This window comes from Bombina bombina, chromosome 7 (genome assembly GCF_027579735.1).
Source record: "Bombina bombina isolate aBomBom1 chromosome 7, aBomBom1.pri, whole genome shotgun sequence".
Lineage (NCBI taxonomy): Eukaryota > Metazoa > Chordata > Amphibia > Anura > Bombinatoridae > Bombina > Bombina bombina.
This window is the reverse complement of record NC_069505.1, coordinates 239,322,361-239,342,092: the sequence shown is the minus strand read 5'-3', so window position 1 is coordinate 239,342,092 and position 19,732 is coordinate 239,322,361. Positions and strand designations below refer to the sequence as shown.

The window sequence follows — 19,732 nt, the reverse complement described above, 5'->3', positions numbered from 1 at the left end:
TCATTCGACCGACGGACAGGAGGAAATATATATAGGAGAAACCATATGATACCTTGGTGACTGTAGTTAGAGAAAATAATTCATCAGACCTGATTAAAAAACCAGGGCGGGCCGTGGACCGGACACACCGTTGGAGAAAGTAATTTATCAGGTAAGCATAAATTCTGTTTTCTCCAACATTGGTGTGTCCGGTCCATGGCGTCATCCTTACTTGTGGGAACCAATACCAAAGCTTTAGGACACGGATGAAGGGAGGGAGCATATCAGGTCACCTAAACGGAAGGCACCACAGCTTGCAAAACCTTTCTCCCAAAAATAGCCTCCGAAGAAGCAAAAGTATCAAATTTGTAAAATTTGGCAAAAGTGTGCAGTGAAGACCAAGTCGCTGCCTTACATATCTGGTCAACAGAAGCCTCGTTCTTGAAGGCCCATGTGGAAGCCACAGCCCTAGTGGAGTGAGCTGTGATTCTTTCAGGAGGCTGCCGTCCGGCAGTCTCATAAGCCAAACGGATAATGCTTTTAAGCCAAAAGGAAAGAGAGGTAGAAGTCGCTTTTTGACCTCTCCTTTTACCAGAATAAACAACAAACAAGGAAGATGTTTGTCTGAAATCTTTAGTAGCCTCTAAATAGAACTTTAGAGCACGGACAACGTCCAAATTGTGTAACAAACGTTCCTTCTTTGAAACTGGATTCGGACACAAAGAAGGTACAACTATCTCCTGGTTAATATTTTTGTTAGAAACAACTTTAGGAAGAAAACCAGGCTTAGTACGCAAAACCACCTTATCTGCATGGAACACCAGATAAGGAGGAGAACACTGCAGAGCAGATAACTCTGAAACTCTTCTAGCAGAAGAAATTGCAACCAAAAACAAAACTTTCCAAGATAGTAACTTAATATCTATGGAATGTAAGGGTTCAAACGGAACCCCTTGAAGAACTGAAAGAACTAGATTTAGACTCCAGGGAGGAGTCAAAGGTTTGTAAACAGGCTTGATCCTAACCAGAGCCTGAACAAATGCTTGAACATCTGGCACAGCTGCCAGTCTTTTGTGTAGTAAGACAGATAAAGCAGAGATCTGTCCCTTTAGAGAACTTGCAGATAATCCTTTCTCCAAACCTTCTTGAAGAAAGGAGAGAATCTTTGGAATTTTTATCTTATTCCATGGGAATCCTTTGGATTCACACCAACAGATATATTTTTTCCATATTTTATGGTAAATTTTTCTAGTTACAGGTTTTCTGGCCTGAACCAGAGTATCTATCACCGAATCTGAAAACCCACGCTTTGATAGAATCAAGCGTTCAATCTCCAAGCCGTCAGTTGGAGGGAGACCAGATTTGGGTTTTCGAATGGACCTTGAACAAGAAGGTCCTGTCTCAAAGGTAGCTTCCATGGTGGAGCCGATGACATATTCACCAGGTCTGCATACCAAGTCCTGCGTGGCCACGCAGGAGCTATCAAGATCACCGAGGCCCTCTCCTGATTGATCCTGGCTACCAGCCTGGGAATGAGAGGAAACGGTGGGAATACGTAAGCTAGGTTGAAAGTCCAAGGTGCTACTAGTGCATCTACTAGGGTCGCCCTGGGATCCCTGGATCTGGACCCGTAGCAAGGAATCTTGAAGTTCTGACGAGACGCCATCAGATCCATGTCTGGAATGCCCCATAATTGAGTTATTTGGGCAAAGATTTCCGGATGGAGTTCCCACTCCCCCGGATGAAATGTCTGACGACTCAGAAAATCAGCTTCCCAATTTTCCACTCCTGGGATGTGGATCGCAGACAAGTGGCAGGAGTGATCCTCCGCCCATTGAATTATTTTGGTCACTTCTTTCATCGCCAGGGAACTCTTTGTTCCCCCTTGATGATTGATATAAGCAACAGTCGTCATGTTGTCTGATTGGAACCTTATGAATTTGGCCTTTGCTAGTTGAGGCCAAGCTCTGAGAGCATTGAATATCGCTCTCAGTTCCAGAATGTTTATCGGGAGAAGAAACTCTTCCCAAGACCATAGACCCTGAGCTTTCAGGGATTCCCAGACCGCACCCCAGCCCACTAGACTGGTGTCGGTCGTGACAATGACCCACTCTGGCCTGCGGAAGCTCATTCCCTGGGACAGATGGTCCAGGGTCAGCCACCAATGGAGTGAATCTCTGGTCTTTTGATCTACTTGAATCATTGGAGACAAGTCTGTCTAATCCCCATTCCACTGTTTGAGCATGCACAGTTGTAATGGTCTTAGATGAATTCGTGCAAAAGGAACTATGTCCATTGTTGCAACCATCAATCCTATTACTTCCATGCACTGCGCTATGGAAGGACGAGGAACAGAATGAAGCACTTGACAAGAGCTTAGAAGTTTTGATTTTCTGACCTCTGTCAGAAAAATCCTCATTTCTAAGGAATCTATTATTGTTCCCAAGAAGGGAACTCTTGTAGACGGGGACAGAGAACTCTTTTCTTTGTTCACCTTCCATCCGTGAGATGTGAGAAAGGCTAGAACGATGTCCGTATGAGCCTTTGCCTTTGACAGGGACGACGCTTGTATTAGAATGTCGTCCAAGTAAGGTACTGCTGCAATGCCCCTTGGTCTTAGAACCGCTAGAAGGGACCCTAGCACCTTTGTGAAAATCCTTGGAGCAGTGGCTAATCCGAATGGAAGAGCCACAAACTGGTAATGTTTGTCCAGAAAAGCGAACCTTAGGAACTGATGATGTTCCTTGTGGATAGGGATATGTAGGTACGCATCCTTTAGATCCACGGTAGTCATAAATTGACTTTCCTGGATGGTGGGTAGAATCATTCGAATAGTTTCCATTTTGAACGAAGGTACCCTGAGAAATTTGTTTAGGATCTTCAAATCCAAAATTGGTCTGAACGTTCCCTCTTTTTGGGAACTACGAACAGATTGGAATAAAATCCCATTCCTTGTTCCTTTATTGGAACTGGGTGTATCACTCCCATCTTTAACAGGTCTTCTACACAATGTAAGAATGCCTGTCTCTTTATTTGGTTTGAGGATAAGTGAGACTTGTGGAACCTTCCCCTTGGGGGTAGTTCCTTGAATTCCAGGAGATAACCTTGAGAAACTATTTCTAGCGCCCAAGGATCCTGAACATCTCTTGCCCAAGCCTGAGCAAAGAGAGAGAGTCTGCCCCCCACCAGATCCGGTCCCGGATCGGGGGCTACTCCTTCATGCTGTCTTGTTAGCAGTGGCAGGCTTCTTGGCCTGCTTACCCTTGTTCCAGCCTTGCATTGGTTTCCAGGCTGGTTTGGGTTGTGAGGCATTACCCTCTTGCTTAGAGGATGCAGAATTAGAGGCTGGTCCATTTCTGCGAAAGGGACGAAAATTAGGCTTATTTTTAGCCTTAAAAGACCTATCCTGTGGAAGGGCGTGGCCCTTTCCCCCAGTGATGTCTGAAATAATCTCTTTCAAATCAGGTCCAAATAAAGTTTTACCTTTGAAAGGAATGTTAAGTAATTTTGTCTTGGATGACACATCCGCTGACCAAGACTTTAGCCAAAGCGCTCTGCGCGCCACAATAGCGAACCCTGAATTTTTCGCCGCTAATTTTGCTAATTGCAAAGCGGCATCTAAAATAAAAGAGTTAGCCAATTTAAGTGTGTGAACTCTGTCCATAACCTCCTCATATGGAGTTTCTCTACTGAGCGACTTTTCTAGTTCCTCGAACCAGAACCACGCTGCCGTAGTGACAGGAACAATGCATGAAATTGGTTGTAGAAGGTAGCCTTGCTGTACAAAAATCTTTTTAAGCAAACCTTCCAATTTTTTATCCATAGGATCTTTGAAAGCACAACTATCTTCGATAGGAATAGTAGTGCGTTTGTTTAGAGTAGAAACTGCCCCCTCGACCTTGGGGACTGTCTGCCATAAGTCCTTTCTGGGGTCGACCATAGGAAATTATTTCTTAAATATAGGGGGAGGAACAAAAGGTATGCCGGGCTTTTCCCACTCTTTATTTACTATGTCCGCCACCCGCTTGGGTATAGGAAAAGCGTCGGAGGGCACCGGAACCTCTAGGAACCTGTCCATCTTGCATAATTTCTCTGGAATGACCAAATTGTCACAATCATCCAGAGTAGATAATACCTCCTTAAGCAGTGCGCGGAGATGTTCTAATTTAAATTTAAATGTCACAACATCAGGTTCAGCTTGATGAGAAATTTTTCCTGAATCTGAAATTTCTCCCTCAGACAAAACCTCCCTCATGGCCACTTCAGATTGGTGTGAGGGTATGACAGAACAATTATCATCAGCGTCCTCTTGCTCTTCAGTGTTTAAAACAGAGCAATCGCGCTTTCTCTGATAAGTAGGCATTTTGGATAAAAGATTTGCTATGGAGTTATCCATTACAGCCGTTAATTGTTGCATGGTAATAAGTATTGGCGCACTAGATGTACTAGGGGCCTCCTGCATGGGCAAAACTGGTGTAGACACAGTAGGAGATGATGTAGTATCATGTTTACTCCCCTCATTTGAGGAATCATCTTGGGCAATATCATTATTTGTGGCAGTACTGTCCTTACTTTGTTTGGACGCTATGGCACAATTATCACATAAATTTAAATGGGGAGACACATTGGCTTTCATACATATAGAACATAGCTTATCTGAAGGTACAGACATGTTAAACAGGCTTAAACTTGTCAACAATGCACAAAAAACGTTTTAAAATAAAACCGTTACTGTCACTTTAAATTTCAAACAGAAAACACTTTATTACTGAATATGTGAAAAAGTATGAAGGAATTGTTCAAAAATTACCAAATTTTCACCACAGTGTCTTAAAGACTTAAAAGTATTGCACACATTTCAGAGCTTTAACCCTTAAAATAACGGAACCGGAGCCGTTTTTCACTTTAACCCCTATACAGTCCCAGATACAGTCTTTGCTAAGACCCAACCAAGCCCTGAGGGGAATACGATACCAAATGACACCTTCTAAAAGCTTTTTCAGAGATTCTTAGATCCTCACACATGCATCTGCATGCCCTGCTCTCAAAAAACAACTGTGCATTAATGGCGCGAAAATGAGGCTCAGTCTATGACTAGAAAGGCCCCCTGACTGAAAAAGGTGACTTGATAGAAGAATAAAAACTACATTTAAACACCAAAAAAACTCTTAACCATCTCCGTGGAGATGTTGCCTGTGCAACGGCAAAGAGAATGACTGGGGTGGGCGGAGCCTAGGAGGGATCATGTGACCAGCTTTGCTGGGACTCTTTGCCATTTCCTGTTGGGGAAGAGAATATCCCACAAGTAAGGATGACGCCCTGGACCGGACACACCAATGTTGGAGAAAGAAGAATGATAAGTTTTATGGTTTAAAAGGAAATTAAATTTGAATTTAAAGTTTCATAGTTCATTTCTCTTCTAGTGGTAAATTATTTTTATGATTAAGGTCCATTTGCAGTTAAATATTAAGCTAATTATTAAGGAAATTAAATAAAATATATAAAAAAACATAGCACCAGAACTTACTTGTGGTGACTTCGCTATTAACAGGTGAGCTCTGATACTGACAGTCTGTGACGGTGACTACCGTTATTGTGTATTTAGTGCCGGAGCTGAGGTTCTGAAGGGTGACGTTTGTGTTGTTGCTTGAGACAGTCCCATTGCCTAAAGTGCTGCTATAAGTTATATTAAAACTCTTTGTCACATTGGTCATGTTTATTGGGGCTCCCCAGGATAATGAGATGCTGTTTGTTCCATTGGAGATGAAGTATATGGAGCCTGGTGGTGTTGGGTCTGTGAGACACATTGTACAATAATAATGAGATATCAGTACATGTGAACTATATACAGTATTAGTCGTTTTTATACAATGCTTGATTTAAAAAAAATAAAAAAATAATCTCCTTTTAAAGACTGGAACATTTCATATAGTGTTAAAACTACATACTTCCCAGTTTTGTAATATAAAATTAAATAAAACACCCTCTGAGTAGTACTTTTAATACAGGGGTCCAAAAGCGGCCCCAGCAGTATTGGAGGGAAAAATGAGGGTGATACTAGGTTTGCTTCTTAATCTTCACACCTTTGACTACATTTCAATTTGGGTCAGCTATATGAATATTGTGTTAAAGGTTCTATTTCTGCACATGTTGTTATGTATCTTTTATTTATTTATTTTATTTTATTTTTATTTTTTCCTTGGGCATGTGGTATGTATCTTATCATGTACTATGGGCTCTATTTATCATCATAATTCTCCTACTTTTGCGCCTATAATTACTCTGTCGGATTTATTCTCCTATTTATCAACACATTTTACGCCCAAAATAAGCTGTAATACGACCTAAAAATACGACCAGTTTTTCGCTCTCGCCAAGGCGCACAGGTGCGCCAAATACAGCCAAAAAACAATGGATTTCAGTCGTATTTTTAGAAATACTCCCAACAAATCGCCGAAAATCATATTTATCATTATTTTGCGCCAAAGGAGAACCTATAATTCTCCTATAAATCCGACCGTGAAAATACTCCATAACCAAGTAGGAGAACTTACAATTTACTCCCATATTTTATTCATAGAAGATGGATTTTTTTTTTATTTTGGACGCTATTTCTCTTGCTCAGTCCCATGAAAATCGTGAAAATGATGGAAATATGTTCCGGAGACGGCAAAGAGTTCCTCGATTGTTTTTGCCCCGTTGTGGACTTGAGGCATTATCCGATCGTGAAATTAAGCGCAAATTCAGGATAAACCGAGAAAGCATTTTGAATCTATATTCTCTGATTAAAAATGACATTGATCCCCGAACCAGAAGAACAAGGGCAATACCTGGACTTTTGAAATTACTCGCAGTTTTACATTTTTTGGCAACCGGATCTTTTCAGGCTGTATCCAGTGATGTTGTGGGCATGAGTCAGCCTTCATTTTGCCGCCATTTAACAATTGTTTTAAAAGCAATTCTAAAACATCTTTCTACATTTATTTATGTTCCTAGGAATGTGCATGAATGGCATACAGTGAAGTCCAACTTTTACCAAGTAGCCGGTATGCCCAATGTTCTTGGTGCTATAGATTGCACCCATATTGCTCTTAGACCACCATCCCTAAGGGAGGAGCAATATAGGAACAGGAAAAGCTTTCATTCCCTAAACATACAGGCTGTGTGTGATGCAAACCTTAGAATTTGGGCTGTTCGATCTGGGTTTCCTGGATCATGTCATGATTTTCACATCCTAAAACAATCTGCACTATTTTCTGCTTTTGAACAGGGCAACATGCCACACGGTTGGCTATTAGGTAAATATGAACTTATTTCCATATAATCTAATTATAATGCAATCAGTTCTCTGTATTTTTTGGAAGTTTTTTTCTGATTTGCACTTTATACATGTCATAAATAAATATATGAATTATGATTAATTGTAATGTTTAAATTATTTATAATCTCTAATCAATTTTTCTTTTGAAAAAATAGGTGATAGTGGTTATCCGTGCCGAACTTGGCTGTTGACACCTGTCCCAATGCCACATACCAGAGGAGAAATTAAATTTAATGAATCCCACCGTAGCACAAGAAGTGCTATCGAAAGAACTTTTGGGGTTTTAAAAATGCGTTTCAGAGTTTTGGATAGGTCTGGAGGAGCACTTCAATATTCGCCTGAAAAATGTAATGATATAATTCTAGTTGCATGCATGTTGCACAACATTGCAATTTCCCAAGGCAATTTAGAGGAGGAGTGTCCCAATGATCCCACAGATGACACTTATATCCCTCAAGAAATTATAGGCAGACACACTACAAGGGCAGGTGTACAAAATAGATTGGAAATTATTGAAAGATATTTTTCATGTAAGTATTATTGCAAACTATTTAGAATTGTGTATTATTCTATTAAATTTTATGTATTTGAATTTCTAATATTTTTTTATTTTTTGTTTCAGAATACATGTCATCACCCAGAGTTTTAATTATTTTATAATAAATGTACACAATTCTTTGATATTGAAGTTAACTCCACCCATTTGAAAAAATAAAACTTTTGCTTATTTATCAAAAATGTTTCTTTTATTAAGGGATAAATATCTGTAATGAAAATATAACCAAAACAAACTATATATAAATATTAATAATACAAACTTTAAAACAAACAAAGCGAAAATAAATGTAAATCACAACAAAATTTAAAAACCAGAAAATATATACACAACATTTTTTGGATTCTGTGTATCAATTCTGAGATCTCCTATTCATAATTTCTATTTTTTTTTTATAATATTCACTTTTTATTTCTGAATCACGTTTCAGAATATTGTTCCTTTGTTTCTGTAATTCAATGAGTTCCTTAAAAAAAGCACTTTGTTCCTGTCTAAATGAGGATGCCATATCTGTCAGTGCCTGTATGTCATTTGTTCGCTCTGTGATTGGAGGTTGTCTGACTTCTTCTGCTGTTTCATCAATGTCAGATTCGTTGACCATTGGACTTGCAGCAGGTGTATTCAAATCAGGTGGTGTTGGTCCCTCCTGTGTGTGACCATGTATTTGTGTCTCATCATCATCATCATCGTCTTGATTGATGGTGTCCTCGACTAGTGGTTGCAGTGTCAATTCGACCTGTTCTTCTTCAAAAACAAAAATAAAATTAAAAAACAAATTAAATAAAATAAAAACAACCATATCTAACCTTTAAAATTTACCAATTACATACATACCATCATATAATGCAATTGAACTATCTTGCATAGTTTGAAGCAATGCTCTAACACCTGTTGAGAAATAAAAGGGTTAACAAACTATATTTTCAATTTTTGAGATTTCAATGTACACATGCGTTCATTTAAAAATATTTTAAACATCGAAGAATTTCAATACCCATACAAACATTGTCTGCTTGATTACAAATTAAATTCCGTTACAAGGTTCATTATATTTATATAATTATGTTAAGAATATATATTTTGTTTGGTTATTTATTTGTGATTAATATTGCTTTTTAATTATGCCCGTTCAAAAGGGCAATTTATGGTATTACAGTAGTCACACCCATAGCTTTATACATCACCCACCCCTCTAACCCTATGTTTTGCGATCTCGATCTCCAAACTCTGCAAAGTCTCTTTTTTCTCTATATTTACCATTTTCTTTTTCTCTCCATCACCCACACCTCTCTTTTGACATCTCAATCTCTCTCACCTTCTATCTCTATCCCCTCCTTTCTATTTCTCTTCCCTCCTGTGTTATCCATCTTTCTATCTCAACAGCACTTTTTTGAAAAGCCTCTGACAAAGTAACGATATGATATACACATATAATTTATTTTTTATATTGCTTACATGCGCTTTCTTCTCGATCTCTATTTGTTTGGGAAGTTGAAGCTTGAGGTTCCTGAGACGTGGTTTCATGGACAAAAGGTTGGTCCTCCTGTGCATTTACCTCCTCTTCCCCACAGACATCCTCATGTTGTTCTTAAATATAAATAAAAAAAATTCAATTCACAATATACCTACAAATGTAAGAACACCACCCAACAAAAAAAAAAAAAAATAATAAAAAAAACGTTTTACCTCCAAAGTCCATTGTGTCTCCAGGAACATCCAGGCCGACCACAACTGCATCCCCCATCCTGGCATAGAGAATTTGTTCGAAATCAGTCAATTCCGCCCTGTATCCTGGTCCTCCACCTGTTGCTTTAGCCGATTGTTTTGCTTGGCATACCTTTTTTTTTATGTTCTTTCTAATGTCGTTAACCCTCTTACGACATGCCCTTACATCCTTCGGAAAGCTACCTTCTGAAGACACAGATGCGCTGATTTGGGTCCATATTGCCCGCTTTCTCTGTGGGTTAACAGTTCTTGCCTGGTAGCCGATTATCTCCTCATAATGTTCCACCACTTGTTCCACCAAAATACAATTTTGACGATGGGTGAACATCACACTTCTCCCACTTTTTGTCTTTCCTGCTTGCAATGATGCCATCTTAAAAATGATTAGTTAAAGTGCGCAAAATGGTATCCACAATGTAACTAAACTTAAATTAAAGTTACAAGCTAATTTAAAGGATTTGTGCATAAAGGTTGCGAGAAAAGGGCGTGAACTTTATTTTTCTGGAAAGATCCCTATGTCGCATTAGTATTTATAATTAAAAAATAAAATGAATAACGGTCATGTGTTTGGTTATGTGTAAATATTGTAATTTGAATAATATTTATATAAATTCTTATTACATGTTAGTTTAGTCTGTTAAAGTAACAATTGTTATATTTGATGGATACTAGCATAAAAAAATACATTTGTTGCAATACGGTAAAAAGTTAAGGTTTGCTTAGAAACTATTAGAGACAATTGATACAATAAAGATTATAAAGCTTAGGATGTAACTAAAAGTTAATAAAAGTTTATAATACATATTGAAACATAAATTGAAACTTATAGAAATACAAATCTATATCAATATTGATTTAAAATATTGGATTATTTTATTACTTGTAATTGCGCATTTTTAAATATAAATTAGTTCCGTTACTTGGCTACACCCTAGAAATAGAAATCAGCACAGCAAGATGGCAAGATCTAGGAAATTCTCTATAGGTGAACTATTGATAATTTCCTATACAATGGAAAAATATTTTCCAAAAAAAAAAAGGGGAATTTACACCTTGGACCAGGATAGGAGAAATAATATTCTCTGTGAAATGGTAAGAAGAGTGAGGCGTATATCTGGACAGAGGAGGACGAGAAAGCAATGCCTAAAACGCTACAATGATTTGTACAGGAGACAATCAAAATTGAGGACACTTATCCGGTGTTACCTGCGTAAATGTAAGATTTTGACATAATCCAGATTTAATTTTTAAAATGTATGTTCGTCAGAAATGTATGTATAACATTTATATTTTTATCAATTTCATAACATGTGCATTGGAAAACACATTTATTTTATAAAACTATCAAATTTAATTGTGTTATATAATTTTATTCTATCTCTAGAAATCACTTAGAGAAAAGAAATTCTAGATATGCTCAGAGTCTGGTGATTTATGGCTGTACATTTGTCTATTGTGATTGGCTAACACATTTTAATAGAATTTTACTTTCACAGTTATCTTGAGTGTTGTTTCTAAAGTTAATTAACTTACATTGTTTGGGTTCTCTACAAGTTTAAAAAGAGATAGTGATGTAAATCTTTGGATTCAACAGTAGACACTGTCTCCCTTGAAGAATGACACGGTTTTTATAATATGTCTGATTCTTTCTTTTATCTATTTATAGAGAATTATAAGGCAACTTTGTTTTGATGTTTGTAAAAGAAAAGAATGTGTGAAAGTATGTTGTGCACATCCTAGTATTAAGGCGATTAGATAAAATAAAATAAAATTTTAGAAAGATTATCTATTTCTAACATTTGAAATATGGTCTTTTTCAAAAAGATATGTACAAATTAATAATTTTTCTTTTCTATTAAATAGTAGATTACATATGATTTTACATAAAAGTGCAACTAATTTGTTTACATTTTTAAATAGTTAAAAACCGTAGAGCACCGAGATATCTCTGTCCAATTGATGACAATTCCTCAAGTTCTGGTGGAGAATCTGACCCCTTGCCAAGGGTGTTTATGGACAGGGAGGGAAATGATATTCCAGGTATTTATAAATTGTAATAATTTATATATTTATAGATCCATACAATGTTGGCAATAAAATGAACATTTTTTTGTGTTTAAGTAATAAGAAGGCAACAACGTAGGGCAAGGCCTATTATTGAAAATGAGTCAAATGAGGAAGAAGAAATTCAGAATCCGAATTTGGAAGGTTAAATTAATTGTATTACTTTTTATTGCATTTATAATAGAAACATTTTTTTAGTTGAAATGTTAACCATTGTTTTGTTATACATAGATGATGCAGAAATTCAGGTTGAGAATTACCGTCAAGATGGAGAGGCAAATAATGATGAGAGAGAAGAAGTGGTACAAGATTCTGAAATAGAACAAGTGCTTGTGCAGGAAGACGATTTAGAAGATAGTAAGTAATAATATATTATAAAAATTCTAGTGATAACAGAATATTGTACTACCGAATATATATATATATATATATATATATATATATATATATATATATATATATATAATTAATAGAGAGAGAGAGAGAGAGAGAGAGAGATAGCTAGATAGATAGATAGAGAGAGAAAGAAATAAAAAAAAAAAGATAATGAATTATTTTTAATATATACAAGTGGAGTAAAATCTAAAATTTCATTTTATACAGTGATGCAAGCAGAAGAGGTGGACAGACAGGTGCATGATGAAAATAGTTCAAATGATTCCTCTGATACCATTAATTATGACTGGGGTGAGTATATCAGACATGTGTTTATATATGGATTTAAAAATACATAAGAATAACCTTATTCTTTGTTTTATACAGTACCTGAAGATCAAAACATATTGATTAACAAGAAACAGCTATTGCAGATATTAAAGAAAGCTGAAAAAGGACTGAAAGAAAACTATTCAAGTTTGCATGACATGCGCCTTAAAATAGAAAAAATGTAACAATACAATTTGATTTATCATAATGTGACCAAAATTTATTTTTATTTTTGTGATAAAAAATAAATATTTATGTTTAACCGTGTATTGGTGTCCTTATAAATTATTAGAAACATAACACTGAAATCAATATAACAATGTATGAGATTGAATAAGGGACAGTCTACAATCTTTTTTTTTATTGTTTGCAAAAGATTGATATTCCCTTTATTTGTGAGTTTAATGTTTAGCATTAACAACTCATTTATATTAATACACTTTTTTTTTTATCTGTGGTTACCTTGGACTTCTTCCAGCTCACTGATGAAATGACTATCACTGATTATTATCTATTCTCTTGCATTAGCATTGTGTAGTAACCCCAGTGCCTGAACAGAGTGTTATCTATATGGCCAACGTGTAATTTCAAACTCTTTTGAAAAGATATTTCAAAAGCCTGTGATAAGAGGCAGCCATGAAATTTGCATATGGAAGTATGTTTAGTTTAAAATAAGATTATTTACAAAAAAGACATTTCACCAGAAAAGAAATGTGAAATTGTATTAATATTAATAAAGGTAGAATGGCAATAGTTTACTGTCCATAGAAACACTTTCGAAATAGTCATGTGGGTCATGCCAAGGGGGCTTGGATCATGTCAGCTATGAACTAAAAAAATATACATTTATATATATATATATATATATATATATATATATATATATATATATATATATATTTAAAACATCTATATTTTACAATTGAGGAAGTAAAATTGATGTAATACAAGACAGATTATATTAAAATGGATTTAAAAATTATAAAAAAAAAATAATAATAATCAAATGGATTAAAAAATTTAGAAAAGTATTATAATTATTAAAAAACAAAGGATAAAAATAAAATAAAAAAAAATGATATTAACATTATTGGCTCGAAATAATCGACATTGAAAGCTGTTTTAATGATAAATAAGGCGCATTTTACAAAATTGTGGCGAGATTTATCAATAATCCGCCGCATCTCGACAATGGAAATCAGCGATAAAATACTACTGGTTTAATGATAAATATTGGCGCACATGTGCGCCTTTGCAAGGGCGAGATGCGGTGAGTTCATAGGAGAATTGAAAGTCGTATTTCTAAAATGAATGATAAATAGAGCCCTATGTGCCATATGTTTGTATGAGCAAACTGTATTTGTCTTGGAAATTGTTATTCCCTCAATAAAAATACTTAAAACAAAAATTAAATAAAACATAGGGGGGCAGAGCTTGGCCACGCAGGTGGATGGCCGCATCCTAGTAGAGCTCCAAGTCCTAGAGGTAAAGCAACTCATAAAAATAGCATAAGAGACCCCCAAATCTTTATATTGTGCAACGGGGAAACAGTGGCAATGACTAGCTTCACTTTTTAGCTCTGTGTACTGAGGGCTGTGACCGTGCTTCTGATGTGGCCCACCGTTAATAACTGAGGACTGGAAGCGGACGGACCGGAAGCAGCGGCACGAACAGAAGCAGGCACAATCGCCGATCCAGATCTGGCTTATTGAAGCCCATGCGGCTGTGACAGAATACCGAATTCAGTGATATCCTGGGGCCCTGCGGATCTACGAGGAGCAGTAGCCAACACGAAGCAGGGGGCAAGATAAAAGACACACGTTACCCAGCTCCTGGCCCTGAAGTTTATACACACCCAGACATTGGCAGATCTGACTGAGTATAACATAGGGCACCCTGGGGTTTACAATTAGACCTACCAACCTGCACACTCGGCACAGGGGTTATAGAGAATTGAGCAACGTAGTTGCGGGAAGCAACTCTGGCCTAGATCTCCTTTTCCTAACAGACGTAGTAAAACTTATCCTGGCCCTAATTCGCATACCTCTGCTTTAACGGCCACAGTTTCCCGTGCACCCACTTATAGCTACCCTACATGGCAGTAATTACCCTGCAAGATAGGGAATGCCTAACAAAAGGCAAAATAAAACAGATAAAGGAGCCCCTCTAAAACCACTTAGCAAATACCTAAAACCCATGGAGCAGCCTGCTCATCAGGACAGGGGGAGCATGAATATCACTCAACAACTGGAACCCATAAACACAGCCCCCACAGAGGCCCAAATGCAATCTTACATTATGAGGGGCGATCTGCAACATCTCTCATCGAAGGAGGACATACAGAATGTAATGCAGGAGATGCGCAATTTGTTCCAGGATCTCCGCAAAGACATTAGTACCCTTGAGAATAGAGTTACCACAGTGGAGGAAGCCCAGGCTTCAACAGACACTTACATACAAAATAACACTGCAGAATTACAGCATCATCTGACAAGTATACAATCCCTAACAGATAAGCTAGAGGATCTGGATAATAGGGGCGTCGGAACAACCTAATGGTCCGGGGTGTCCCTGAGTCTATACACCCCCCTGCTATTGAGCGCTACCTTCAGAGCCTTTTCCACACAATAAAAGGTACACCATCCTCAGCTGAAATAACTATGGAATGGGCTCACAGAGCTCTGAAGGCTAGGCCCCCCCTAAGTCTCCCCCACGGGACATCATAATCAAATTCCTTAATTTTAAGGATAAAGAGGAGCTTCTGCGATGTGCAAGAGCCAAAAACCCTATACAGCATGCAGGATTTGACATACAGCTGTTCTCGGACCTATCCCCTACCACCCTACAGAAAAGGCGTGAACTTGCGCACATCACATCGCAGCTGCGGAGTCACAAGGTCCAGTATCGTTGGGGATTCCCGGTGTCCTTGATCGTCATCCACAACAATAAAACCTCAGTCTACAGGCCAGGAACAGACCTCCAAACCTTCTTAAAGGATCTTGCAGTTGGGGAGGGCCAACCTCACAATAAAGATGCCTCTGAGACAAGAGCTCCTGAGACGCCTCAACTTGCCCTATCCAAAATCTAGACCCAAATGTCTAATGGGCCTGAAAAGAGTTGGAACAGATTCACCTTATGGCCTTGAGGCCCGGCCTCCCTGAGTGCTCATTTACAGCTCCAGCTAGACTTAATCTGCTGCAAGTTGAAAGGTTATGTACCCTATGTTATTTTGCCTGGGACCTTACGTTTCACCCATGATGATATTACATTTCCTCAGGTAAAATTGTGTTGTTACTGTACATTGAGAGACATGAACTAGTTGTCTTTGTTTCCTGTTTAAATGTTGAACATTCTACTTTCTATTAGATATGTATTTTGTCAATCACCCATCACATCGTCATATTCCTACAGGTAATAATTTGTTAATGCTGAGCATGGAATGATATGGATAGATTGACATCGTTTTATGTTTAAAATGTTGAACATCCTATGCCTTTTCTTATTTCTTTACTTTTAACTATACACTTCACAACTCACTTTCTACACTAACCCGCTCCTACAGGTGATGGTCTGCCACTACCACATGATGAGGGAGGCATTGGAGGAGCCCTACAGTAAGTCTTAAAAGCTCTCCTCAATGGTTATTCAATAAAAAAGCTCAGTTAATTATTGGGGAGCGTTAGCATGCCAAATTTTACATGTCCCATTAAAAATGTGCTCCATAGTTGACATGCCATACACCTAAACATCTCCAGGCTATAAATTATGCATAATAATAACAAATTGCCTTCTGAGTCACTTACTAGTACTCACAGTCGAGTGGGAACGCAGGCTTCTGGGACGGAATCTAGGCCTTAGGTAGCCGGCTAGTTGAGGTCCATGAACTGTACCCTCATAAAACAATAACAAGCACACCTTACCTCTAACATGCTAAACACCCCCTCCTAGCCTTGCAGGAGTGGACATGGTGCCCTATCCGTTTGATGGGGTGACACCAGTTCATCCCTCGAAATCCTGTTTTGCCGTCGCTGTGTCCCCCCCCCCCTCTTTTTTCTTATTATCTTTCTATCGTTGGGTCTCTTTGACCATCCAAACATCCAAGGTTCTTCTCTAACAACCCTTGGAACAGTTACAATTGACTGAGTTGCAAATCCTAATGTATTACTACCCTCCCTGTTTTGTGGAAGTTTTTTCTTTTTTCTTTTCTTAGGCTGCCTTGGTTTTATATAGTGGTATTTTTATCTGTTCTCTAATAATATAACGATAAACTCAGCCAAGTTACTTTGTAATAGCTATTCGCCTAGTGTGTCAGGTGATTTCATAGGTTCTACCTCCTATTAAGCTTTAAACTTAATTTTTTTTCTCCCTTCCTCTTCTCTCCTCGCCTTTCCCCCTCATAGCCTCCTCACCTGTAAGATGACTACTCAAACAAGTAAATTTCATACGCATTGCCTCACCTTTACTACAATTAACGCAAGGGATCTAAACAACCGGGGAAAAATGTCCATCGCATTCCGGGACCTAAAAAAGTACACAGTGGGGGGCAGAGCCAAGACCTTGCCAGGATCAGACGCATACTATGGAGCTCCTGATATTCCTCTACTAATTTCATGAATCCCGCTCTCATATTTTGGCATCCAGAACTGCTAATACCCTCTCCTGCTGCTATATTCCCAGCTGAACATAAAGATACCAGGAACATAGCATATAACTCAACGAGAGCAGATCTAGCTAAGCTGAGAGAGGTTTTAGGCCTTATCTCCTGACCATAACTTTCACCTAAGTCTCCTGGGATAATTGTTATTATCACGCTACAGTGAACGTCGGCTCTATAGCCTCCATAGGCTCCAGGATCAACTCCCTCCCAAGATGGGCGATGAGATACTGAATGCTCTGATTGCACTAGGGAACCGGATGGACGCCCAATTCACTTTGCTCAGCCAATGCATCTGTCTAGATCGGGAGGCTTCTGCAGACTTCCTAGAGCCTGAGCCGGAGCCTTCACCTCGCATAACTGCCAGCCCGCAGGGGGTCCCTATCTGCACTCACCTTTCAACAGATTGCTCCAAGATGGCGATGCCTGACTGCGCAGATCTACACAATGGCGTTTCTCCCATTTCACTGACCTGCTCTGTCATTACCCCGGACTCCGCTGCCATAGCTCTGGGCTTTGCTCCGAGGCGGCCGGTCATGGCGGAGCCAGGAGCCGACATTCTTGCTGCAACACTCCTTGGCAGTGTCGAGTCTGACTATTCACTTTGGGGAGATGCCTGCTTGACGCCATTGCCTGTAAACGCTTCGGTACGCATAGCCAATCTTGGACGGACAGAAGACCTCAATGGGGCTCTGGATCTCAGAAGTTCAGGTGCTGCTCCCCTCCTTGCGGTGATCAGATTCCGACTCGCAGGCCATGCACCCTGTTGGTCCCGGGGAGAACTTTGTTTGGCTAAATCCGGCAAACATGTGAGACAAATGGGTATCGGATAAACTTTAATATATTTACAAAAATCACTGTTAGCAGTTGGCGTTATCTGCGTCTGTATATTGACAGAACTTAGCATAGGATCAGAGACTTACTGGCATGAGGATTTTGGACATCTCTTGTTATATTATGGGTTATATTATGTTTTCACTAAGTTTGCCATTATGATCATCAAAACTCCCACTGCATTATTGTTATCATAGCCACAATGAAGTATATCAGCACATATTACAGGTTCTAGTTAATATATGCTGTTTCACCACACATATTATATCAGTTGTTTGTTTAATGTAGATGGTGTCTAACGATTTCTCTCCTTATCCATCTCTTGTTTATTGCTTAGTAAGCTCATATAGCAACCTTTTGTTGTCCCTGGCTCACTTACTATCCCTATATGAGAGGTTTGACCTTAGACTAACTAAAGTGTGGTACTTCCCCTAGAGGATCATATCCCAACATTATTAGACCATATAAGCTCTCTATTTAATTGTTTTAGCTATATGCAACTTGGTAAGACATTCTGCTTGTCTAGTATGTCTCCACAAATGTATGGTTTTAGTATTAGATCTGTGTAAACATGCCTCAACTATGATTAGCCACCTTTTATATATCTGTATGCAGCCTATGTCCTATTACTCATCATATCTCAATTGATCTATATCTCCGTATCACGATTATGACCCTTGTTCCCCCGGGACTAGTTCACTGCTATTAAAATGATACTTCTTTATGGTAGCTAGCCCAGGGGTACATCTCCCAGTTTTATATGGGATCTGACCACACTACTCCTGACATTTACCCTCCATATTTGAGCTCTCTACATCATAAAACTAAATAGCCCCATGGTGTGTACCTTCAGAACATTTTAACTGGCTCCGTCCTCCCATCCCCCCTCCATTATGAGCGGCTCTTGCCCGCTGCTTCCGCCCCCCCCATATACTCAGGCCTACGGGAGGCCTGATAACAGCCAACTCCCCACCTCTCATTACTTCTACCCTATAGCATATCTCTTATTTTGGGGTAGGGACCACTAGCTACTTGTTATCAGTATTAAAAATCGAGGTTTTATCCCTATATGTCCCAGTCACACATTTTATACGTATAAGTTTGCATTCTTACACTCCGGATCACAAAGGCAGTACTATCATTAATGTCAAATGTTATTCATCTGTTTTTGATATAGCTGTATTATATGACAATGACTTTCACTTCTATATAAACATGGCACTACTATGGTTCAGAAATTGAGATAACAAATACTGCATTGGTACACCGCTGTTTCAATTCCTATCTACTTTCTTTTTATATATGTGAAGTTTTTTCTTTTTGCCTATGTCATGTGACTGGACATATTCTTTGTTGTGTTGCTTATACTCAGTGCCTCAATAAAAAAATATTTAAAAAAAAAAAAAAAAACTTACACAGTCACATTTTATTCCTCCAGGAAACACATTTCCAAAAGGGAAGGGAGCCTAAATGGAATAATACGCATCCACAGCATACCTTGTTTCAGGTACATCTAAAAAATGCGGGGTGGGAATTTTGATACATCATTCGGTTCCCTTCAGGCTCACGCACACGGAAAAAGATCCAAAGGGGCGTTACATTGTTTTGACAGGTACATTATACAACCACCCAATAACACTCTCGACAGTCTACTCACCGAACAACAACCAGCACCTGTTCCTTAAACAATTCTCCAAAATACTACTGGACTACGCATAAGGTCCAGTATTTATGACAGGAGACCTCAATGTCCCTTTAGAACCGCAATATGACACTTCCAATGGGGCTTCTAGTGTCGCTAGTAAGACACTTAAATCCCTCAAGACAACGATCACTGATTTGATCCTACATGATACATGGCATATCTTGCAACCAACATCATGCATACATACTA

The 19,732-nt window shown here is 38.4% G+C and overlaps 1 protein-coding gene and 1 long non-coding RNA gene across 2 annotated transcripts in view; one reads left to right on the top strand and one right to left on the bottom strand.

Moving 5' to 3' along the window:
• The window catches only part of LOC128636319 (receptor-type tyrosine-protein phosphatase beta), a 390,099-nt gene that overhangs the window by 204,188 nt on the left and 166,179 nt on the right, over positions 1-19,732 (bottom strand). The window contains exon 11 of the mRNA XM_053689349.1: positions 5,507-5,773. Coding sequence (XP_053545324.1) covers positions 5,507-5,773 — 267 coding nt within the window. The remainder of the gene's footprint in view (positions 1-5,506; positions 5,774-19,732) is intronic.
• LOC128666209 (uncharacterized) lies at positions 7,425-8,038 on the top strand. The gene is made up of 2 exons (XR_008403219.1): positions 7,425-7,830; positions 7,923-8,038. It is a non-coding gene; the product is annotated as an uncharacterized LOC128666209 (long non-coding RNA).